General features: G+C 38.5%; 1 protein-coding gene and 1 pseudogene across 1 annotated transcript; one reads left to right on the top strand and one right to left on the bottom strand.

Annotated features, from left to right (window-relative positions):
• LOC100979696 (olfactory receptor 4A8-like) overlaps positions 1–26,682 on the bottom strand; it is a 238,692-nt pseudogene that overhangs the window by 182,682 nt on the left and 29,328 nt on the right.
• Positions 23,970–25,775, top strand: LOC100992288 (olfactory receptor 4C5-like). Its single transcript, XM_008968074.4, is given in 1 exon segment — positions 23,970–25,775. A coding segment is annotated over 1 exon segment (1,104 nt). The 5' UTR covers positions 23,970–24,671.

Here is a 26,682-nt window from a genome sequence, read left to right as displayed (position 1 = left end):
TGGACACCTCACACTGCTGGGTACTCCTCTGAGACAAAACTTCCAGTGGAGCGATCAGGCAGCAACATTTGCTGTCCACCAATATCCGCTGTTCTGCAGCCTCCACTGCTGATACCCAGGAAAACAGGGTCTGGGGTGGACCTCCAGCAAACTCCAACAGACCTGCAGCTAAGGGTCCTGACTGTTAGAAAGAAAACTAACAAACAGAAAGGACATCCACACCAAAACCCCATCTGTACGTCACCATTGTCAAAGACCAAAGGTAGATAAAACCACAAAGATGGGGAAAAAACAGAGCAGAAAAACTGGAAACTCTAAAAATCAGAGCACCTATCCTCCTCCAAAGAACACAGCTTCTGTCCAGCAACAGAACAGAACTGGATGGAGAATGACTTTGATGAGTTGAGAGAAGGCTTCAAATGATCAAACTACTCCAAGCTAAAGGAAGAATTTCGAACCCATGGCAAAGAAGTTAAAAACCTTGAAAAAAAAATTAGACAAATGGCTAACTAGAATAACAAATGCAGAGAAGTCCTTAAAGGACCTGATGGAGCTGAAAGCCATGGCACAAGAACTACATGACGAAGGCACAAAGGCTCAGTAGTTGATTCAATCAACTGGAAGAAAGGGTATCAGTGATGGAAGATCAAATGAATGAAATGAAGTGAGAAGAGAAGTTTACAGAAAAAAGAATAAAAATAAATGAGCAAAGCCTCCACTGTCAACATTAGACAGATCAACGCGACAGAAAGTTAACAAGGATATCCAGGAACTGAACTCAGCTCTGCACTAAGAGGTCCTAATAGACATCTACAGAACTCTCCACCCCAAATCAACAGAATACACATTCTTTTCAGCAACACACCACACCTATTCCCAAATTGACCACATAGTTGGAAGTAAAGCACTCCTCAGCAAATGTAAAGAACAGAAATTATAACAAACTGTCTCTCAGACCACAGTGCAATCAAACTAGAACTCAGGATTAAGAAACTCACTCAAAACCACTCAACTACATTGAAACTGAACAACCTGCTCCTGAAAGACTACTGGGTACATAACTAAATGAAGGAAGAAATAAAGATGTTCTTTGAAACCAATGAGAACAAAGACACAACATACCAGAATCTCTAGGACACATTCAAAGCAGTGTGTAGAGGGAAATTTATAGCACTAAATGCCCACAACAGAAAGCAGGAAAGACCTAAAATTGACACCCTAACATCACAATTAAAAGAACTAGAGAAGCAAGAGCAAATACATTCAAAAGCTAGAAGGCAAGAAATAACTAAGATCAGAGCAGAACTGAAGGAAATAGAGACACAAAAAACTCTTCAAAAAATCAATGAATCCAGGAGCTGGTTTTTTGAAAAGAGCAACAAAATTGATAAACCGCCGGCAAGACTAATGAAGAAAAGAGAGAAGAATCAAATAGATGCAATAAAAAATGAGAAAGGGGATATCACCACCAATTCCACAGAAATACAAACTACCATCAGAGAATACTATAAACACCTCTACACAAAAAAAAACTAGAAAATCTGGAAGAAATGGATAAATTCCTCGACACATACACCCTCCCAAGACTAAAGCAGGAAGAAGTTGAATCTCTGAATAGACCAATAACAGGCTCTGAAATTGAGGCAATAATTAATAGCTTACGAACCAAAGAAAGTCCAGGACCAGATGGATTCACAGCCGAATTCTACCAGAGGTACAAGGAGGAGCTGGTACCATTCCTTCTGAAACTATTCCAATCAATAGAAAAAGAGGGAATCCTCCCTAACTCATTTTATGAGGCCAAAATCATCCTGATACCAAAGCCTGGCAGAGACACAACAAAAAAAGAGAATGTTGGACCAATATCCCTGATGAACATTGATGCAAAAATCTTGAATAAAATATGGCAAACTGAATCCGGCAGCACATCAAAAAGCTTATCCACCATGATCAAGTGGGCTTCGTACCTGGGATGCAAGACTGGTTCAACAGAAGAAAATCAATAAATGTAATCCAGCATATAAACAGAACCAAAGAAAAAACCACATGATTATATCAATAGATGCAGAAAAGGTCTTTGATGAAATTCAACAACCAACGCTTCATGCTAAAAACTCTCAATAAATTAGGTATTCATGGGACATATCTCAAAATAATAAGAGCTATCTATGACACACCCACAGCCAATATCATACTGAATGGACAAAAACTGGAAGCATTCCCTTTGAAAACTAGCATAAGACAGGGATGCCGTCTCTCACCACTCCTATTCAACATAGTGTTGGAAGTTCTGACCAGGGCAATCAGGCAGGAGAAGGAAATAAATTGTATTCAATTAGGAAAAGAGGAAGTCAAATTGTCTCTGTTTGCAGATGACATGACTGTATATCTAGAAAACCCCTTCGTTTCAGCCCAAAATCTCCTTAAGCTGGTAGGCAACTTCAGCAAAGTCTCAGGATACAAAATCATGTGCAAAAGTCACAAGCATTCTTATATACCAATAAAAGACAAACAGAGAGCCAAATCATGAGAGAACTCCCATTGGCAATTACTTCAAAGAGAATAAAATACCTAGGAATCCAACTTACAAGGGACGTGAAGGACCTCTTCTAAGGAGAACTACAAACTGCTGCACAATGAAATAAAAAAGGATACAAACAAATGGAAGAACATTCCATGCTCGTGGGTAGGAAGAATCAATATCATGAAAATGGCCATGCTGCTCAAGGTAATTTATAGATTCAATGCCATCCCCATCGAGCTAACAATGACTTTCTTCACAGAATTGGACAAAACTACTTTAAAGTTCATATGGAACCAAAAAAGAGCCTACATTGCCAATTCAATCCTAAGCCAAAAGAACAAAGCTGGAGGCATCATGTTACCTGACTTCAAACTATACTATAAGGCTACAGTAACCAAAACAGCATGGTACTGGTACCAAAACAAAGATATAGACCAATGGAAAAGAACAGAGCCCTCAGAAATAATGCCACATATCTACAACTATCTGATCTTTGACAAACCTGACAAAAACAAGAAATGGGGAAAGGATTCCCTATTTAATAAATGGTGCTGGGAAAACTGGCTTGTCATATGTAGAAAGCTGAAACTGGATCGCTTCCTTACACCTTATACTAAAATTAATTCAAGATGGATTAAAGACTTAAATGTTAGACCTAAAACCAACAAAACCCTAGAAGAAAACCTAGGCAATACTATTCAGGACATATACATGGGCAAGGACTTCATGTCTAAAACACCAAAAGCAATGGAAACAAAAGCCAACATTGACAAATGGGATCTAATTAAATGAAGGAGCTTCTGCACAGCAAAAGAAACTAGCATCAGAGTGAACAGGCAACCTACAGAATGGGAGAAAATTTTTGCGATCTACTCATCTGACCAAGGGCTAATATCCAGAATCTACAATGAACTCAAACAAATTTACAAGAAAAAAAAAAACCCCATCAAAAAGTGGGTGAAGGATATGAACAGACACTTCTCAAAAGAAGACATTCATGCAGCCAAAAGACACATGAAAAAATGCTCATCATCACTGGCCATCAGAGAAATGCAAATCAAAACCACAATGAGATACCATCTCACACCAGTTAGAATGGCGATCATTAAAAAGTCAGGAAACAACAGGTGCTGGAGAGGGTGTGGAGAAATAGGAACACTTTGACACTGTTGGTGGGACTGTAAACTAGTTCAACCATTGTGGAAGTCAGTGTGGTGATTCCTCAGGGATGTAAAACTAGAAATACCATTTGACCCAGCCATCCCATTACTGGGTATATACCCAAAGGATTATAAAACATGCTTCTATAAAGACACATGCACACATATGTTTATTGCGGCACTATTCACAATAGCAAAGACTTGGAACCAACCCAAATGTCCAACAACGATAGACTGGATTAAGAAAATGTGGCACATATACACCATGGAATATTATGCAGCCATGAAAAAGGGTGAGTTCATGTCCTTTGTAGGGACACGGATGAAGCTGCAAACCATCATTCTCAGCAAACTATCGCAAGGACAAAAAACCAAACACCACATGTTCTCACTCACAGGTGGGAATTGAACAATGAGAACACATGGACACAGGAAGGGGAACATCACACACCAGGGCCTGTTGTGAGGTGTGGGGAGGGGGGAGCGATAGCATTAGGAGATATATCTAATGTTAAATGATGAGTTAATGGGTGCAGCACACCAACATGGCACATGTATACATATGTAACTAACCTGCACATTGTACACATGGACCCTAAAACTTAAAATATAATAAAAATAAATAAATAAATAAATGTTAAAAAAAGAAGAAGAAAGACCCTAAAAGCACCAAGACAAAAGAATCAAATAACATAACAATGGAGCTCCTATATGCCTTGCATTAGACTTTTCAATGGAAACCTTACAGGCCAGAAAAGAGTGGCATAACACATTTAAAGTGCTGATGGAAAAAAACCTTCTACCATAGAATAGGATATCTAGCAAAAATATCCTTCAAGCATGAAGGAGAAATACAAACTTTTCCAGACAAACAGAAGTTGAGGGACTTCAGGAAGAGCAGACCTGTCCAACAAGACATTCTAAAGGGAGTAAGTACTTCAGTTAGAAAGAAAAAAATGTTGATGAGCAATAAGTAATCATCTGAAGGTGCAAAACTCATGGGTCACAGAAAGTACACAGAAAACACAGAATATTATAACACTATAACTGTGGTATATAAACTAGTCTTATCCTAAGTAGAAAAACTAAACAATGAGCCAATCAAAAATAATAACTGCAACAACTTTTGAGGACATAGACAGTACAATAAGATATAAATAGTAGAAGCAACAAAAAGTTAAAAAGCAGAGGGACAAAGTTAAGATGTGGAGTTCTTAATTGTTTTCTTTTTGCTTGTTTGTTTATACAAACAGTGTTAAGTTGTTATCAGCCTAAAATAATGGGTTATAAGATAGTATTTGCAAGCCTCATGGTAACCTCAGACCAAGAAACATACAATGGGCCCATAAAAATTAAAAAGCAAGAAACAAATCATATCACCAGAGAAAATTATTTTCACTAATGAAGAATAGGAAGGAAAGAAAGAACTGACACAGGAGCTAGAAAGAAATTATTTAGGCATATAGTGAGCATAAGGGAGTCATTGATAAGGTTTCCATGCTCATAAAAAGCAGCCAAAAAATCATTTCTTTTCTAACAAAGAACAGCCTGAAAAATCAAGATGCAGACATAGAAAAGCAAGCTGGAAGTTTGCATGGGTGAATGCTGGCAGCTGTGCCAATAGGAAAAGTCTACCTGGGGGCCAGTCATGGTCAACATGGAGGCTCCATCTTCCCTTTTCTTTGTCAACCACATGTGCAGTAAAGAAGCAGGCAACATGGCACTGACCAGGTAGAGAACCCCTTTGTATAATAAAAGATTAGGGTGGGCAGCCAGCTTCGTCACATACCAATCTTTTGTGCCCTATGTAAATCAGACACTGCCTCCTCAACCTCATCTATAAAACCCCATGCAATTCACCACAGAACTGGAGGACCTACTCAGGAGTCCCTTTGTCTCTGCAGAAGAGAGAGTTTTTCTCTCACCTATTAAACCTCTGCTTTTAGACTCACTTCTTGTGTGTCCACACCCTCAATTTCCTTGGAGTGAGACAATGAATGTAGGGTATTTACCTGAGACAAGCAATACTGGTTCATTTTGGGGCCCCATCTGGGATGCAGGTATAATCATCAGAAGGGTGAGTATAGGAATGGACCATAACTCTGTCCTTGCATTTTGGGGCTCTTGGCCTGCATTTTAATATCAAATCAAACCAAATACTGAGCCCTTGTCTGCCATTTAAAAATGGTTAGATTGGCTGCCAGCCTTACAAGACAAGGGGACAAGCTTGCTGGGGAGATCATGAAGAATCCCCCAGTACCCTCAGGCTGCTGGGCATATTGGCTATGTTTCAAAACAGTTTCCCTTCCTGGAGGACCCAGCCATCGTATGGAGCTTAAAGAGGTCCTGGAGCAACAAAGAATTTCTGGCCAGGACTACACCCTGGTGTTCTCTGAAGGCTTCTGGACCAACTCCAGCCTTCAACTGCCCAACCAACCGTCAGCAATGGGATCTCCAGCTTTTCTATCACAAATTTCCTCCTTTCCTATCTGTGATTGCCATGTCTCCTATCATCTCTATATATGCAATGCTCTGGAAATTTTTACAGTTCAGTGAAATTGTCCTGTTAGGAAAGGTCAGCAAATGCCATAGTAACAGGGAATATAGCTTAAGAGAATGCTGTTTTTGTGATTTTCTAGGAACAGAGGATCTTCCCCCATCCCCCACAGTGAGCATCTCTCTCTGCACTTGGTCTGGAAAGCACATGCTCAACAGCGCCACCTACAGGAACAGGAATCCTCTCCATGAGGCACATTGTTGGCCCTTTTCCGAAACACTTTAGCTTCCCAATTTTCCTCCCTTTTTGTGCCCCTCTACTAGAGACCAAGCTTTATGCCTTTTCTGTGAAAGGGAAAAACTCTGCCTTCAACAGTGATGAGGAAAATGTCCTCCAAAATCAAATTTTAGTCTCGATAGTGTCCCATCAGCAGGAAAACCACCATTTGGTCCTTACGTTCTTTTAAGGCACCTACTCTGTCTCCAATTAAAATGGTACTTACATAGTAAGGAGACTTAAGAGTAAATGCTTTGGCATGGGCCATAATAACAGGATATAGAGCTCAATCTAATACACCCCCTCCATTAAAGGGGCCTTGCCCAAATGCAACTATTACATAGTCTTTTTCAAGATCCCTCTTTCTGGGAGCCACACAGGTCACGTCAGTCTAAGAAGTCAATGGGAAATCATAAACGGAAGACTAGAATTGCATGGGTAAGTGTGAGTAATCCCAATTGCTTAGTTCCTCCACTTCCATGGCTGGGGGTCATGCCTGCAACCATGGACAATATGTTTAACAATGTGCTGGAGTCCCAGGAATCAAGGAGGGAAAAGAGTAGGGGGTAAACTCCTGCTGTCTTCCCCTCCACCTTGGGTCACAACAAAAGGAAGGAGGTTACAGGGATGCCTTTTTTCTGGCTTCTCTTTCTAGGTGGGTAAAAAACCATCTTCAACCTGTACTCCTCTGAAGTGCATTCTGAAGCACTGGGATTCCTTTGACCTTGAGGCTTTGGGGAAAAAAGCAGCTCATTTTCTTTTGCACCCTGTTACTAGACCTTTGCAAGCACTGCACAATCGACTCAGCTCTTTTAGCAGTCATATCAGGTGGGCCCAGTGGGAATGATTCCTCAAAACTAAAGAAACAGACCCCCCACAGGAAACCCTTAAATGCAACTTCCAGATGCCCCAGCCATTCCTGTTCCCCCTATTTACATCATCAGCTATTTCAGTTCCACCACACAAATCCCAGACTTTTCTGTGGTATTTTTCCTTCCTCCTGACATGGTTTAAAATGGTTCCTATCTCTTCTTTTATAATGTTCCTCCAAATTTGGAAAAGTTAATTTCCCCAAACGTTAAAATGCTGGGCTGAGAGTTGAGCTCAAGGGAAGGGAACCCAGAAACACAACAGGCCAGCAAAAGGGTAAAAGTTGTGTTTTTTTTTCACCAGTCAGGATTTTGGCTTCTCTCTCCCTGTACAAAATAGTAAAAGGAATAATAAGTTTCACTATTTATAGTTTCTGTGAAGTTTTAATTCATGAAAAACGATTTATGAGGTTGTTCTTAAGCTGTAGCCAATCCAGTGTTCTTTGTGTGTCTTTCTGTATGGCTTTGTCAAGAGAAAGCATATGTCAGACTAGCATGCAGGCCTGGGACCCTATAAGTCTGCTGTTTGAGCCAGTCCCAACAAAATGGTCAGTAACAAACTTTGCTGCCTCTTTCTTTATGTCCTTGGGAATGTGACCTGTAACCACATGGCAATACTACATTTTAGTCTCCACCATTTTACAATGGTGGCCCAGGTTCAATTCTGGCTTGGGAAATGAATACTTTAATTTTACCATTTGCTGATTCTCTTCCCCCTTCATGAACAATTTCTATCTGCCTTTCTTAAATCTTCCTCTAAGTTGCCTTTAAATGTTCTAGATTTTGTAATAGTGTAACTGCCCAATGGGTTCACTTTGCATGCTGCCCAGGCAGAGATGATTTATCAGAACAGGGGAATTGTAGTAGGGTCAGCAGTGTGGGAGATGGGAGTTTTGTTGTTGCTCAGATGGGTCTCCCTGAGCATTTGGGGAGCAGAGTTTTTGGGGACAGCTTGGTAGCAGGGGGGAGCCAATGAGACACGAATGCTGACATGTAGAGTCAGAAATGAAATCATAGGGAGTCAAAGTTGTCTTCTTGTGCTAAATTAGTTCCTGGATGGGGGCCACAAAACTAGATAAGCCAGTTTATCAATCTTGGTGATGCCAGCTGATCCAACAATGGCAGGGTTTGCAAAATATCTTAAGCACTCATCTTGGGAGTAGTTTAGAAAGGGTCAAAATCTTGTATACTCCAGCTGCATGACTCCTAAGCCATGGTTTCTAATCTTGTGCCTAGTTTCTTGGTCTGGTCCCTAGGCAAAAAGGGAGGTTCATTTTGAGAAAGAGCTATTATTGACTTTGTTTTAAACTATAAACTGTAAACCAAGCTCTTCCCAGAGTTGGTTCCATGTATGCCTAGAGATGGGCAAGGACAGCTTTGGGGCTGGAGGCAACATAGAGTTGGTTGGGTTGGATCTCTTTCACTGTCTCAGTCACAACTTTGCAAAAACAGTTTCAAAACCTGCTTCCCCTCCTTTGAAAATATCTTGTATAGTCATGGTTAAGTCATAACCTAAGTAAGGCTTTTGATTTCACCTGTGAGGTAACTTTTGGTAAAGTTCAAAAGCCAAAACTCCTAACTGCTTGGTGTGGCTAAAGTCGAGTAACAAGGGATTTAAAGGGATTTTCTTAAAGAGCACTCAGCTTAATTAAAGTGGATATCCAAGTTATAGGCATACTTAAAAGGCCTTTATATTTTTCTGTTCTTGGATCTTGTTTTTCTGAAAAATGTTTTTTCTCAGCCAACTAAATTCCTTTTCTCCATTTTGTTTTGCCACTCCCAATGTATGCATTACTTAATGCACACATGAGAGGCCCCAAGATAACTTCTGATAGTGTGAGACTTCTAGGGAAAACAGAAAAGGCACCACAAATCTCATCTTGGGAGAAATCTCTGTTTTTTCTCATGGAACTCCAGGAATTAGTGGTGGAGAGATCCCTCTCAAAAATCTGTTTTTGTCTTCCTTAAAAACTGCATGCTCTCCTAGCCCCACTCTTAAAGGGCCTCACCCAGAGACCAATAATCCAATTAACGATAAATCTTATAACAACTGAGTCTTTTTCTGTTTGTCTGTGTAGTTACGTGTGTTATGTGTAACGTCTATAAAAAAGCTCCAATTGATTGGCTTAAAGAAAATAAGCACTTAAATATTTTTAAAGGAAAGATAAAAGCTGTAATGCCTTTTAGCTCAAGTGACTTTAACTTTTGAGAAATAAAAATAGTCTTAAGGATTATTAGTAAAATACAGGTGTCATCCAAATGCAAATAGGTGGTCTAAATCATATAAGTCAGATACTAGGTTTGCTAAATATTTCCATGCAAACTCCTGCTTTACAACTTCATAAGGCCTGGGGACATGCAAAATTATCCATGTACCTAACTATGCTGGAAAAATTCAAACTTAATCTGTGCCTACTACATAATCAAAACAACTAACCAGGTTTCACATTAAAGTTAAAAATTGCTAAAAGTCAGCATTATAACATGTAATTAAAATAGACTTACATGCAAGGTGTGTAAAAACAGTAAAATATGTTTTCAGAATATAAGAAGGCATAGAAATGTACATTTTGCTAGGGATAAAGGATTGTCTTAAATTAGATATGATAAAGCTGAAGGTTTAAGCAAGTTTTGGAAAGATTATAAATATTAATCTTGCAAAAAATCCCATGTGAAAACATTAACTAATTTCAAAATGGTATTATATGGTCTTTTCATAAATTGAACATTGAAATAAAAGCACAACAAGGGTGTCTTAAAACACTGGTCTGCCCTTTAGCAAAAGGGTTATAAAAGGTTTGTAAAAATTAACGGTCAAATTGGTTAAGATTAGATGGAATTGCCAATGAGGTTTCATTTAAAAATTGGGTTCACATTAATAAACTAATACAAGGGTAAAATTTGGCTTTGAACAGGATTTTCATGTAATAGTAAACGTTAATAAAAGATTTTTGCCTTTTTTTCATCATTATGGCAAAATAAATGACTTATGGTAACCTGGAATTCTATTTCATAACATCAAGTGTTTTAAACCTCTAACATATATAACAGGCTTCCCAAAATCAAACCTCAGTTTCAACGTTGTCTTTCCTGACCTCTAGCTCTGGATGCCACAGAGGGCCCCTGAAGCATTTGAAAGAAAGGTAAACAGGCTTATTTGACATGTTTAGGTATGTGAGATTGCCACAACGATGTTTAACATTCTTCAGGTTATATTTTAGTGAATAATATTAATATATGATCCACAATTGTATGGGATTTATAAAATTCTATTGTCTGAGTATGTGCTATTAATTATAATAAAGGTTGTTAAGTCATTGTACACCACTAAGATAATCAAACTTGTCAGTCATGTTTTTAATTTTAACTTCCCTGGAAATTTTGTCATTCACAGACAATTGTTGTCTTGTTTTGTTCTTTTCAAAAGATGGTTTAAAATCAAGCTATAGGAATTTAACACATGTTCTCAAATGCAGGATTCTTATAGCTTTGACAATTGCAACATTGGAAGAGAGAAAAAATGTCCAGGACACATGAAGAGCTGAAACATTCATGAATATCAAACAGGAGTTAACTCCATCAAATACACTAATAAAAGTCTGAATTAATCTCTTCTGCAAACACCACCATCCTATCGTAATTTGGTTTTACTCAAAATGAGGACTGGAGATGGAAAATTATGCTCCAAAACTTATACATTTGTCATTAAATTATAGTCTCATTGGTTGTTTTTAATTTTTTTTGCATACATTTTAGGCTAACCCTGCCTATTCCTGTGAATCAAGTAGTAAACTCCTGCAGCTCAGAAAAAACAAAAAGGGGTGGGTAATGTAAAAATCAGGACCAATATGCTAGTTCTTGGCAATTATCCTGCAAATCCTGTCAGGTAATGAAAGTAAATAGGGTACCCATAACCCAGAGGTTTCTCTGGGAAAATAAAACCAAGGTAATTAACAAAAGCCAAGCCCCATACACCCAAATCTTAACAAGCATAACCAGAGTCACCAGTTATCAAAGGGTTACACAGCCTCAGGATTTTTTGAGCTGTCCTTACCCCCACCTTGTTTCATTTTGATACACGTACTCTAATAACCCAAATTCTTTATTCTTGCCTAGAAGCCATTAATCTCCAAATGGTACTGCAGATGGAACATACATGAACACATCATTCTTCCAAGGATCCTTAGATTGATGCCAGGAGGAGCTGTTCCCCACTCAGTGCCCATCTTTCAGCAGGAAGTAGGCAGAAAGAGTTGTCATCCAACACCCACTAACAGCAGTTAGGGTTTCCACTTCTGATGGGGGGAAATAATACAGGAGCTAGAAATAAATTACTTAGGCACATAGTGAGGGTAAGAGAGTCCTTGGTGAGGTTCCCCTTTTAATAAAAAGCAGCCCCAAAAATCATTTCTTTTCTAACAAAGAGCAGCCTGAAAAATCAAGCTGCAGACATAAAAAAGCAAGCTGGCAGCTTGCATGGGTGAACGCTGGCAGTTATGCCAATAGGAAAAGGCTACCTGGGGGCCAGGCATCTTCAGCATGGAGGCTCCATCTTCCCTTTTCTTTGTCAACCACGTGTGCAGTAAAGAAGCAGGCAACATGGCACCAACCAGGTAGAGAACCCATTCACATAGTAGAAGATTAGGATGGGGCAGCCAGCTTCTTCACATGCTATGTAAATGGCAGAGCTGGTCCAACCAATCTTTTGGGCTCTATGTAAATCAGACACCACCTCCTCAAGCTCATCTATAAAACCTGATGCATTTCACCACAAAACCAGAAGGCCCACTCAGGAGTCGCTCTCTCTCTCTCTCTCTCTCTCTCTGCAGGAGAGTTTTTCTCTTTTCTCTCACCTATTAAACCTCTACTATTAACCTCACTTCTTATGTATCCACAACCTCAATTTCTTTGGTGTGAGATGATGAACATTGAGTATTTACCCCAGACAAAGAACACCACTTCAGAAAGAAAAGAAGACCACAAAAAAGAAAGATTAATTAGAAAATGGTAATAGGGAAGATGGTGGAAAGGAGGCAGGACTATCTTGCAGTTCCTGCTCAGACAGAGAAGCATGTGAACATGCACATCATAACCTTTTGCTCCAGGAACTACCACAGGAACATACCAGGAAAGCTGAGAGAATCCACGGATGCTTTGAAGGAATTGGACCACTGCTGCCGACTCCCTGAGATGCTGAAAAACTGTGAGTCTACTTGCTTTCTCAATAGGGAGACTGGTGGTATGGGGAAAGTTTACAGCCCTGGTAGCCAGCTGCCTGAAAAGAGACTTGGTGCTGTTGTGGGGGCACAGTGAGAATGAGACCAGCCTTTAGCACTGCAGGCTGTATGGGAGCAGGGTGAGGCCTGTAACTGCCAGCTTGCCCCACTTTCCTGGTGACCTGTATGACTCAGCAGAGGCAGCCATAATCCCTCTGGGAACATAATTCCATTGGCCTCAGAACCACACTCCCATCCCCACAGCAGCCACAGCAAGCCTCACCCAAGGAGAGTCTGAGCTCAGAGACACCTAACCCTGCCCCCAACTGGTGGCCTTGCTCTACCCAACCTGATTGCCAAAGACAAAGAACATAATCTCCTGGGAGTTCTATGGCCCTTCCCACCACCTGAGAAACGTGAAAACTTAACCAGGTGACCCTAGGGCAAGTTTGTATCCTCTCTATAGTACCACACCTAATGTGTTCTTGAAAGCACCACCTCCTGGCTGGAGGCCAACCAACACCAAACCAGTGCACCAAACAAAAATACAACCAAGGACCTTCACAAAATCCACCTCACTCCCCTGCTACCTCCACTGGAGCAAGGTGCTGGTATCCACAGCTGAAAGACTTGAAGACAGACCACATTAAAGGACTTTTTGTTGATACTCCCCAGTACAAGTCTGGGAGCATGGCAGCTCCACTGGGTGACTGGACCCAGAAAAGCAAAAACAATAACTGCGGTTTGGCTCTCAGTAAGGCCCATCCATAGGGAAATGGGGAGAACACCACAACAAGGGAGCACATTGTGGGACAAAAGAATCTGAACAGCAGCCCTTGAGCCCCAGATCTTCCCTCTGACATAGTCTACCCAAATGAGAAGGAACCAGAAAAACAATTCTGGTGATATGACAAAACCAGGTTCTTTAACACCCCCAAAAGATCACACCAGCTCACCAACAGTGGATCCAAACCCAGATGAATCTCTGAATTGCCAGAAAAAGAATCCAGAAGTTTATTATTAAGCTAATCAAGGAGGCAACAGAGAAATGGGAAGTTAAACTTAAAGAAATCCAAAACATGATAAAGGATATGAAAGGAAAATTATTTAATGAAATGGATAGCATAAATAAAAAAATCACAACTTCTGGAAATCAAGGACACACTTAGGGAAATGCACACTGGAAAGTCTCAGCAATAGAATCAAAGAAGCAGAAGAAAGCACTTCAGAGCTCAAAGACAAGGCTTTCAAATTAACCCAATCTATCAAAGACAATGGAAAAATAATTTTTTTTAAAATGAACAAAGCCACCAAGAAGTTTGGGACTATGTTAAGCATCCAAACCTAAGAATAATTGGCTTTGCCAAGGAAGAAGAGAAATCTAAAAGTTTGGAAAACATATTTGTGGGAATCATTGAGAAAAAGTTCCCCAGCTTTCCTAGAGATCTAGACATCCAAACACAAGAAGTTCAAAGAACATGTGGGAAATTCATTGCAAAAGGATCATTGCCTAGGTACATAGTTATAAGGTTATCTAAATTCAAGATGAAGGAAAAAATCTTAAGATCTGTGAGTCAAAAGCATCAAGTAACCTATAAAAAAAATCTATCCGAGTAACAGCAGATTTCTCAGCAGAAACCTTACAAGCTAGAAGGGATTGATGTCCTATCTTTAGCCTCCTTAAACAAAATCAGCCAAGAATTTTGTATCTGTGAAACCAAGCTTCAGAAATGAAGGAAAGATAGTCTTTTCCACACAAACAAATGCTGAGATAATTTACTACTGCCAAGCCAGCACTAGAAGAACTGCTAAAAGGAGATGAAATCTTGACACAAATCCTTGAAATAAATCAAAATAGAACCTGCTTAACACATAAATCTCATAGGACCTATATAACAATAACACAACAAAAAAACAAAGATATTCAGGCAAAAAAAATCACATGATGAATAGACTAGTACCTCATCTTCATACTAACATTTAATGTAAAATGGCCTAAATGCTTCACTTAAAAGACACAGAATAGACGAATGGATAAGAAGTCACCAACCACGTTTCTACTGTCTACATAAGACTCACCTAACACATAAGAACTCACATAAACCTGAGGTAAATGGGGTGAAAAAAGATTCCAAGCAAATGTACACCAAAAGGGAGCAGGAGTAGCTATTTTTAGATCAGACAAAACAGACTTTAAAGCAACAACGGTTTAAAAAGACAAAAAGGAATGTTATATAATGATAAAAGGAATAGTCCAACAGGAAAATATCACAATCCTAAATATATAAGCACCTAACACTGGAGCTCCCAAATTTATAAAACAATTACTACTAGGCCTAAGAAATAAAGTAGATGGCAACACAATTACATTGGGAGACTTTAATACTCCACTGACAGTACTAGACATGTCATCAAGACAGAAAGTCAACAAAGAAACAATGGACTTAAACTACACCCTACAACAAATGGACTTAACAGATATTTACAGAACATTCTGAAACAACTGCAGAATATACATTCTATTCATCAGCACATTTTCCAAGATAGACCATATGACAGGCCACAAAACAAGTCTCAGTAAATTTAAGAAAATTGAAATTATATCAAGTACTCTCTCAGACCACAGTGGGAAAAAAATTGGAAATCTACTCCCAAAGGAACCCTCAAAACCAGGCAAGTACATATAAACTAAATAACCTGCTCCTGAATAATCACTGGGTCAACAATGAAATCAAGATGGATATTAAAAAATTCTTTGAATTGGATGATAATAGTGGCACACCCTATCAAAACCTCTGAAATACAACAAAAGCAGTGCTAAGAGGAAAGCTTACAGCATTAAATGCCTACATCAAAAAGTCTGAAAAAGCACAAGTAGACAATCTAAGGTCACACCTCAGGGGACTGGAGAAACAAGAACAATCCAAACCCAAACCCAGCAGAAGAAAAGGAATACAAACATAAGAGCAGAACTAAATGAAATTGAAACCAAAAAAAAAAAGATAAATCAAATAAAACTGATTATTTGATAAGATATATAAGACCTGGCATGGTGGCTAACACTTGTAATCCCAGCACTGTGGGGGGCCAAGGCAGGCAGATCACTTACGGTCAGGAGTCTGAGACCAGCCTGGCTAACATGGCAAAACCCCATCTTTACTAAAAATACAAAAATTAGCTGGCCGTGGTGGTGTGCACCTGTAATTCCAGCTACTTAGAAGGCTGAGGCAGGAAATCACTTGGACCCAGGAGGTGGAGGTTGCAGTGAGCCAATATTGTGCCACTGCACTCCAGCCTGGGTGACAGAGTGACTGTCTCAGAAAAAAAAAAAAAAAGAAAAGAAAGGATAAATAAAATTGATAGACCATTAGCGAGATTAACCAAGAAGAGAGACAATACAAATAAGCTCAATTAGAAATGAAACAGGTGCTATTACCACTGATACCACAGAAATACTAAAGATCATTCAAGGCTACTATGAACACCTTTATGTGCATAAACTAGAAAACCTAGAGGAGATGGATAAATTCCTGGAAATATACAACCCTCCCAGATTAAACCAAGAAGATATAAAAACCCTGAACAGACCAATAACAAGTAGTGAGATTGAAATAGTATTTAAAAATTGCCAACAAAAAAAGTCTAGGACCAGCCAGATGCACAGCTGAATTCTATCAGACATTCAAAGAATAATTGGTACCAATCTTACTGAAACTATTCCACATGATAGAGAAAGAGGGAAACATCCCTAAATAATTCTATGAAGCCAGTATCACCCTAATACCAAAACTGGGGAAGGACATAACAACAACAACAACAAAAACTACAAATATCCCTGATACAAAAATCCTCAACAAAATACTAGTTAATCAAATCCAACAGCATATCTAAAAGATAATCCACCATGATCAAGTGTGTTTCATAGGAGGGAGGGATGCAGGGAATGTTTTGTTTGGGGCTCCCTCAGCAGTGATATTAAACCTACGTTTGTACTTATCCATATGAACCTTAGCTGGTGCACTGGTCCACAGGGAAAAAATAGAACAAAAGGGAGTTGGTGGTTTCTATCGTTTTGACCTCTTGCTTATAAGTATTTAAGTAAGTGATTAAAAGCTTTACTGTTACTTTTATTTTTGGCTTTTTGCTTTAACGGACTACTCTAAACCTGACAGCTCAGCTCCGTCTCTCCAACTCAGTTTAGCCCTTCACATTACATATAAATCATGTCATCTGTGAATAATTACAGTTTGATTTCTTCTTTTCCAATTTTAATATTTCTTGTTATTTTCCTGTCTTATTGTACTGGATAAGACCCATAATACTATGTTGAATAGAAATGGTGATAGTGGGCCAGGCATGATGGCTTTCACCCATAATCCCAGCACTTTGGGAGGCTAAGGTGGGAGGATCCTTTAAGCCCAGGAGTTTGAGACCAGCCTGGGTAACAGTGAGACCTCTGTGTCTACAAAAAAATGAATTTTTAAAAAATTAGCATGTTGCGGTGGTGTGTGCCTGTAATCCCAGCTCCAGCTATTTGGGAGGCTGAGGTGGGACGATCACTTGAGCCCAGGTGTCAAGGTTACAGTTAGCTGTCATCGCACCACTACACTCCAGCCTGGCTAACAGAGGTTAGCTACTCCTCAGGGGCATCAAACAAGGAGCTCAGAGGCCGAGCAGCCATGTGTTTATGGATGCAGTGTGTTCTCCCACCCTTCACATATTTTTGAATTTGTATTTCTCTTTCATAATGGAATTCTCTTGTTAATTTTCCTGCCTGCTGGGATGACTATCTGATATAGCTCAAGACATTGGGTATTTCCCATCTCAAAATAACGTGTGTCCCACACAGCCATAAAAAAGAAGGAAACCCTCAAAAAAAAAAAAAAGAATGAAATCATGTCTTTTGCAGCAACATGGATAGAGCTAGAGGCCATTACCTTAAGCAAATTAATGCAGGAACAGAAAACCAAATACTGCATGTTCTCCCTTATAAATGGAAGCTAAACATTGTGTACACATGGACACAAAGAAGGAACAATAACCAGGCACAGTGGCTCATGCCTGTAATCCCAGCACTCTGAGAGGCCGAGGTGGGTGAATCATTTGAGGTCAGGAGTTCGAGACCAGCCTGGCCAACATGGTGAACCATCTCTACTAAAAATACAAAAATTAGCTGGGCATTGTGGCGGGCACCTGTAATCGCAGCTACTCGGGAGGCTGAGGCAGGAGAATCACTTGAATCCAGGAGGCAGAGGTGGCAGTGAGCCAAGATCGAGCTACTGCACTCCAGCCTGGGAGACAGAATAAGACTCCATCTCAAAAAAAAAAAAAAAAAAAAAAGCAGTGGCGGGGAGAACAATAGACATTGGCACCTACTTGAGGGTACAGGTTGGGAGAAGGGTGAGAATTGAAAGCTACCTACCAGGTATTTTGCTAATTACCTGGGTGACAAAATTATCTGTACACAAAACCCCCACAACACACCATTTACCCATGTAACAAATCTGCACATGTACTTCTTGAACCTAAAATTTGGAAAGAAAAAAAGTAGTAAAAAAAATAATAACAATGTATCTCCTTCAGCAATAAAAGCAGTTTCAACTGAAGTCCAATAATAAATGAGCAATCACTTTTCAAATAAGTGTGTACTTTTTAGCTGTTTCAGGAAACTCCCCAGTCCAAAATGCCAGTGGTTACCACTAATTAGTAATTCCATATCTTTTGCAGAAGGCATTGTTCAGAAGAGACATTTTTCCTCATGACTCCCTTTTTAGGATTAGAGAAGCATCACACAGAAGCTCTCCAGCAGTTTTTCTTTCTTGTCTCATGGGCTGGAATTGTGTCACATGCCTATGTAAATCACTGGAAAGTGAAGAGCATTATTATAAATGGTTTCAGCTAATCCTGATTCACACCTATGGCCTGGATGGACTCCACTTTGTCCCAAACACATGACCACCTCACACCAGAACATAATGGATTTCTATTAAAGCTGGATAAGATAGAAAATAGCTTCTCTGTGGGTAAATAACTGCCTACCCATCCAACAGGCCTTTATTGATTACTTCCTACCCTCTTGTATCTTTAACTTCTCTTTCTTTCTCTCTCTGTCTCTCCCTAGCTTCTTCCCACTAGCATTTAAACATCAATTTTCCCCCCCTTAAAAAAAAAAAAAACTATCCTCAACCCCACTTCCCCCTTCAGTGACTAATTTGCATGATTGCAAATAATATAGTGACTATTTGCATTATTATAACTGGTTTCAACTAATCCTGAGTCACACCTGTGGCCTGGATGGACTCCACTTTGCTCCAAACATATCACCACCTCACACCAGAACAAAACGGATTTTTATTAAAGAGGAAGAAGATAGAAAATCACTTCTCTGTGGGTAAATCACTGCCTACCCATCCAACAGGCCTTCTTTCTCTCTCCCTCTGTCTCTCCCCAGCTCCTTCCCACTAGCATTTAAACATCAATTTTCCCCCTCTTAAAAAAAAACTATCCTCAACCTCATTTCCCCCTTTAGTGACTACTTTGGTTCTCATGCAACTCCATGTAGTAATATTATCTCTGTTTTGCACAAGAGGAAACTGAGGTACAGAGAAGTTGAGTAACTTCCCCAAAATCACACAGCTTGGCCAGTAGTTAATAAAGACAGCCAACATTATAGCAGCAGTAGAAAATGCAAACATCTCTCTCTCAATTTAGTTCAGAAAATACTTTCCAAATATTTTCCATTCATAATGCACTAGATGGATTTCACATGCTGTCTTTTGGTATTCTCCCCAATAACCTTTATTTAAGGCTGTTTTACAGGCTCAAGTATGTTAAGGGATCTTAAGTGGCAAGCATAGAGCCATATGGTAAATAGAAGCATTTGAAATCATACCCAGGTTATGTCTATTGTATATTATTTCCCCAAGATCCTACCAGATCCCATTCATGTAGAGGATGTCCCTGGTCCTAAGTCTGAATTCTGTTCAGTCTTCCCTTCCACTCCACAGGCATCAGGAAATTTCCAGAATCAAATCTTCCAAGATAGCACTGAAGCAATTCCCCTGGATGAGGACCAAAGGTAGGAAAGGAAGATGAGAGGCATTCTCTTTTCTCTATGCCTCTTTTATAAACTACTGATGCCCATGTTACCTGATGGAGGAATTTTCTCTGCTTGCCATTGGTGGTGGAATCAAAGTTTGCTAAGCAACACAAAGCTGGTATGTGTCAGCACCTCCTCTCCCATCACACCCAATGGATGAGACACAGCATGGAATCAGTATATAATCACACATAATGGCATAATAGTTAGAGCTCAGGCTTAGAATTAAATCAATCTGGATTTAAATTTAAACTGCCAGTTATCTGCTCTTTGACCTTCGCCAAATGATACGCAGAGTGAGCATCAATTTCCTTACATATAAAATGGAATAAATACCTTCCTCACAGGGACTAGGTGTGAATTAGATGAGATTCCACACTTAGCAGAGTGATAGTGCTGATAATTTGTTAATTCTCAGTGTATCCTCATTTCCTTTATCTCCTGTAACCATTTCAGGGAATCATCACTTCATTGTCAGATGTTTTAGTGGAGAGAAGATCAAACACTCATAGGAATATTTCATAATTATGACTTATGAATCAGTATTCAATACTTCAAAATTTGGCTTTTCTTATCTCCTAATTTCTAGAACTCTCTACATCCTACCAACCATAAGAGTAAAGAAGACAAACTATATATATGAGTTGAGACAATTCTTGCCAGAAGCCTGAATCAGTCACACCATGAGTTCTGATTTCCTTTACAGAAAATGATAACAGATAACAGTAAGCCTTTATGCTTCCCCAACCACCATTCTAAGTACTTTACATGCATTATCTCATGTAATCACCACAACAGTCCTAGGAGGCAAGAACTATCATCACCCCCCTTTTTACAGATGTAGAAACTCAAGGCTGAGGAAACAAGGTCACCTAATTAGTAAGAAGAATCAGTAGAGGCTGGGCACAGTGGCTCAGGCCTGTAATCCTAGCATTTTGGGAGGCCGAGGCAGGTGGATCACCTGAGGTCAGAAGTGTGAGACCAACTTGGCCAACATGGCGAAACTCCATCTCTACTAAAAATACAAAAATTAGCCAGGCGTGATGGCAGGTGCCTATAATCCCAGCTATTCAGGGGGCTGAGGCAGGAGAATCACTTAAACCCAGAGGCCAGAAGTTGCAGTGAGCCAAGATCGCACCACTTCACACCAGCCTGGGCAAAAGAGCAAAACTCCATCTCAAAAAAAAAAAAAAGTCAGTAATTTACTCTTAAGCATGATTCAGATTTATAATACTAAACAGCAGTTTCTCTAGCCTACATGTGTCTATCTTCAGAGTATTAATAATATAGCAGCTTTTCACTGACATAGATGTCTTCACATGTTATCTTGCTCAATTCTCCCTATAACTCTATGGGGCAGGTGTTATTAGAGTTGTTTTATAGGCTCTGATTGGCCCATGGATCCATACCCCCAATGACTAGAACATTCTGGGTCTTGGGTCTCAGGATTTAAGATCACTTTCTAACCACAGTCATAAGAAAGGCTGTTAACCTAGCCTAGCTGGCTTTCCCCCAACCTTTTGGTCACAGATGTCATGGTCACAAGAGAAAGAACAGGATAAATTGGTTTGGCTACCACCTTGGCTGATGCTAATTCTAATCTTCTGGGAGATGTCAGAGCATTCCTAACTCCTCGCACTTGAATAATATCCATTAAATATTTTCCTGAATCCACATCTGAAAATCTTGATAAGGACAGACTCAGGATTTCTGACCCAGGAAGACCACATAAGCATAACCAGCCACAAATCACAGACGCTGTTTCGTTCTGAATTTCCAAATTTGGATCCAGACTTCCCAGGACCAAAGGAGCTGTCTCCAGCCTGAGCGCGTGCTTACCAAAAAAAAAAGGGGGGGGTTAAAATAAGTGATTTAAAATAGAGACCTGCTACTTCAAGACAACATTGATTTGTTGCTGATTTCATTGTGCTTGCAATCCCAAATTTTTCTGTTTTAACTTAGTTTTCGATATTCAGGGCTATAAATTGGGTTAGACCTCAGATCAAGTGATTTTTATAATATCCTTCATCTGGTCACCAAGAAAGCCTGGCAAATGCATTCTAAGGCGACTTGGAGAAAGACGTCCTTCAATGGCTAGGTATTTTTCCCATCAATATCTGTTGAAGACTAATGGAAACCGAAGTCAGACTTTGGAAGCTGACAAGAGAAATTCACATTCATTTCTGAGCTCAGATGCTTGTGTCTCACACTCACAGGATGATGTGATCCAACAGAGCAAAATAAATCCAGCCCGTGAACTCAGCTGTATTTAGGAAGTTTCTCTTACCAGTCATTTTAAGTCACCAATTGAGGAAAACATATATAACACTTAAGTTAAAAATGGATGAAATCTGCAAAGCAGCAGTTAGTGATGAGCCAGTGAATGCTAACTCCATGCAAACTGCTCTCTACAAATAAGATGTCTTGCTATTGAATGACCCCATTACTTCTTTACCTTATTAGTCATTTTTTCTCAAGATAATACTAGGGTCTTCAATTTACAGGTGAGTTATATTTAAACGTGTTTCTACTGTTACAGATTTTTATGAATAATGACCAAAATAGTCCACTAAGAAAAACATTCACCAGGGATATTATAGACCCTGACTTGATAATAAAACTTTTATTAAATTATTTTACTGACTACAAAAGTAATATATTCTCTCTGTAGAAAACTGAGATCAGAAACTTTTTAAAAGAACATTAAAATTTCCCTTAATCCCATAATTCATATAAGCATTATTATCCTTGATGTACTTTTTTCAGATATATTTTTAGTGGATATATGGCATTTTAAACAATTTGGGTCATAATATATAAACTATTTTATATTTTGTATTTCCCACTCAATATTATATTGAAAGACTCTTTCCACCCCATTAATTCTCAGTGTATTTTTTGTATAAATAATTATTATTAATTATTTTGCAAATAACTTTAATGTTTACTTGACATATAATAACTATAATTCATTTAACTGTTCCTCTTTATGTATATTTGGAGTTTTTTACCTTTTTATTTGTATAAAAATATTGTGAAATACAACTTGTATACATAATTTTGTCTATATTTTTTATCTACAGTAGATTTCTAAACATAAGGAATACTGCACCAAGGGTCATAACTAGTTACAAAACCCTTATTATAATAAGGGGTCAAACTTCTTTCTAGAATGTTTTATGTCAACACACATTCACCACCACTGAATAACACAACTATCATAAATCTTTGCCAATTCATCAGTATTTTACTGTTTTAAAATTGCATTTCTTTGGTAACTTATGAAAGAGGACTTTTTAGATGTCTAATGTTTTTTCTGAGAATTATCTTTTCTTAGTTTTACCCTTATTTACACCTTAATTCACACCTTAATAGTGTGAGTAAACATTTTAATTTGTTAACTGCTTTTATAATAACAGTTGTCATACTTGTTGCAATTATTTTTCCAAGGTGTTCCATATCTTTATGTAGCTGAGCTCATCAGTTTTGTTTTGTATCTTATACCATTATATTTTTATTTTAAAATATCCTCTCTTAGCTACAGATGAAATATATATTGATTTTTTTTTGGTTTTGAAAAGATCTATGTTTTACCTGAAGTCTTTAATACATGCTATTCTTTTTTCTCTTTTTCTTTGGTTCTTTTTTTTTTTTTGGATGATTCCATTAAGAAGAGACTTATTTCATTTTGAAAAACACCTATCTAGTTATTTTAAAATCTTTTATGAGCTACACATAATACCTTTCTAAATATTATTCACAAATAATATCCTTTGGTGGTATTACCATATTTGTTTCTTATTGAGCTCATTTCTATTCTTCAGTTTTCTTTGTATTTTTAAAATATCAAAAAGCTTTTTAATTTAGTTATCAAGTCTAATTTTTTATTGCCTGATGTCTTTCTGTGTTACACCTTTTTTTTGAATATAATTGCTTGTTATTTACCTTGAGTTGAGTACTGAGTTCATTTATTTTCTCTCTTAATATTACAATGATAAATAACTTAAAGATAAAAATAATTATATGCAAAATTTTGTTTACTTGTGTTCTTTATCAGGATGTGGAGTACATGGTAAGCTATAGGTTTACCTTTAGGATACAAAGCTTGATATATTTAATCATGATATTCTTTAATTCCTCCATTCCATTTGTTATTTTTCCCATTTTATATATGAAAAAGTTTAGGCACAATGAGACTAAGATCTGTACACAATATCATGTGGCTAATAGTCAGTGAAAATAAAATGTAAAAATTAGGCATCTGATTCTAAAAAACACACTCTGTCCAATAAATTATGGTGCTTTTTTTCCCTCACCTTAAAATTATGTTTTCTAAACAGATCCATATAATTTTTCATAGTCATCCTTAAATTGGGTTTTTATTTGCAAAATGCCCTGAATTCTAAACATGACAGTTCTCCAAGTGAATTCTAAAGTTTCAGATACATCTGGGGAATGTTGCCTTGCATCATGCTGTTTTATCCTCTTCCAGGATATGCTTCCAGAAGTGTTTGATTGTATTCTTAGACAATTCTGTTTGGATGTGGCATAAATTCTCAAATCTAACTGCCATGGAGTATCTTACTGCAGCCTCAAACATTCACTCAGTTCAGTTGATTCTGAAATGTGGTGGCATCATCCTTAATTTCAAATTGAACTCACCTGATGTTTTATAGTTACCCTGAAACAAGTTAAAAATAACCAGAATAACAAACTCTGCACCGTAGCCTCATGAACATGAGTGGCTAAAAAAAAAAAAAAAAAAAAAAAAAAAAAAAAAAAGAAACTAGGAAATTGACAGGAATTCAAGCCTCTGCTCCTCCTCTTTTTACTGCTGTTTTTCTATGGGGAAAAAAATGCTGTAAGGGTGATTGAGAGAATATCCATCCATGTACAATCATAGGAAAAATGCCTGACATGTCAACATCATAAAATCATGTTTGTGTACATAAATGAATGTGTGTATGTGTTTGTCTGTGTCTGTGTGTGTCTCTGTATGAGAGAGAAGAGGAATCTGTGTTCATTATGTCATGAATAACATAGCTCAACTTAGTCTTGGGCTTATAGATTTAGGGATTCCATCAGTGTTACAGAAAATAATCCTGACCAAAATTATTTTATTGTTCAAAATGTATGTGTCAAATTGCAATCCTTGTGCTATTCACAGAAAAATCAATTATCCAAATACCAAACTGGATTTCGAGCAAGTGAACAACATAACGGAATTCATCTTGCTTGGCCTGACACAGAACGCAGAGGCACAGAAACTCTTGTTTGCTGTGTTTACACTCGTCTACTTTCTCACTATGGTAGGCAACCTAATCATTGTGGTGACAATCACCACCAGCCCAGCCCTGGACTCCCCCGTGTATTTTTTTCTGTCTTTCTTTTCCTTCATAGATGGCTGCTCCTCTTCTACCATGGCCCCCAAAATGATATTTGACTTACTCACTGAAAAGAAAACTATTTCCTTCAGTGGGTGCATGACCCAGCTCTTTGCAGAACATTTCTTTGGGGGAGTTGAGATCATTCTGCTCGTGGTGATGGCCTATGACTGCTATGTGGCCATCTGCAAGCCCCTGTACTACCTGATCACAATGAACAGGCAGGTATGTGGCCTCCTGGTGGCCATGGCATAGGTCGGGGGATTTCTTCACGCTCTGATTCAAATGCTTTTAATAGTCTGGCTGCCCTTCTGTGGCCCCAATGTCATTGACCATTTCATCTGTGACCTTTTCCCTCTGCTAAAACTCTCCTGCACTGACACTCACGTCTTTGGACTCTTTGTTGCCGCCAACAGTGGGCTGATGTGTATGCTCATTTTTTCTATTCTTATTACCTCTTACGTCCTAATCCTCTGCTCACTAAAGACTCACAGCACAGAAGGACAGCGGAAGGCTCTCTCTACCTGCGCCTCCCATATCACTGTAGTCGTCCTATTCTTTGTTCCCTGTATATTGGTGTACCTTCGACCCATGATCACCTTCCCTATTGATAAAGCTGTGTCTGTGTTTTATACTGTGGTAACACCCATGTTAAACCCTTTAATCTACACCCTCAGAAACACAGAGGTGAAAAATGCCATGAAGCAGCTCTGGAGCCAAATAATCTGGGGTAACAATTTGTGTGATTAGAGAAGATAAACACAGAACCTACTCATATTTTAACAACAGGTATGACTAATGAAAAGGGTAAAGGTCTTGAGGTCAGAATAGTGAGTTTAAGTATATTTTATTCCCCTTATTTTCTGGAATCTTTAATGATGTCTTTTCATAAGAGATCAATATCTGATTAAATGATGACTAATGTTTCTGCCAATTTGAAACTTCTTCACATTTACAAATTATTAATCAGGGGGACATTGCTAGTCAACATAAAAATGTTACAGTGTATGGAAAACCCATGAGTTTATGTGTTTAGTAGAATAATTATCTACAAAGCTTCGGTATAGAGTATATAACTAACAGGCCAAATAATTAAAATAAACAAAAAGACCTAATGGCTAAATCTTTTGTTGAAAATGCATAGTTTTAATCCCAACTAATAAAATCGAAGTAGAACTATTATTGTGAGAGAGAGAGAGATAGGTGAGAAACGATTGGGTTTTGAGGAATGAGAGTCGTTAAAGCAGCACTCATCCAAAATTAATGCTGTTGTGTTCACAACTCCAGGGGTGATCATTTACAGTATAATCTGGCTCTCTCAAGAATAAATTATTTTCTCTGTCTACAGCCAAAGAGGTGTAGAAAATTCATCCAGGTACAATCATAGAACAATCTTGGACATTATTTCTCAGGTAGAAGATATTCTGTGAAGCACTTTTTTTCTGTCGAAAATATCCTATACACCACTTCACCTCAAAAATGGCTTTTATTGGATGGATTTGTGCCTTAGCTAATAGAAACAAAGTAGCTGACCCAAAAGAGAACTGGTGGCTGGGTGCGGTGGCTCATGCCTGTAATGCCAACACTTTGGGAGGCAGAGGCAGGCAGATCACTAGAGGCCAGGAGTTTGAGGCCAGCCTGGCAAACATGGTAATAT

The sequence above is a fragment of the Pan paniscus genome, chromosome 9, assembly GCF_029289425.2.
Source record: "Pan paniscus chromosome 9, NHGRI_mPanPan1-v2.0_pri, whole genome shotgun sequence".
Classification (NCBI taxonomy): domain Eukaryota; kingdom Metazoa; phylum Chordata; class Mammalia; order Primates; family Hominidae; genus Pan; species Pan paniscus.
This window is presented reverse-complemented; position numbering and strand designations above follow the sequence as displayed.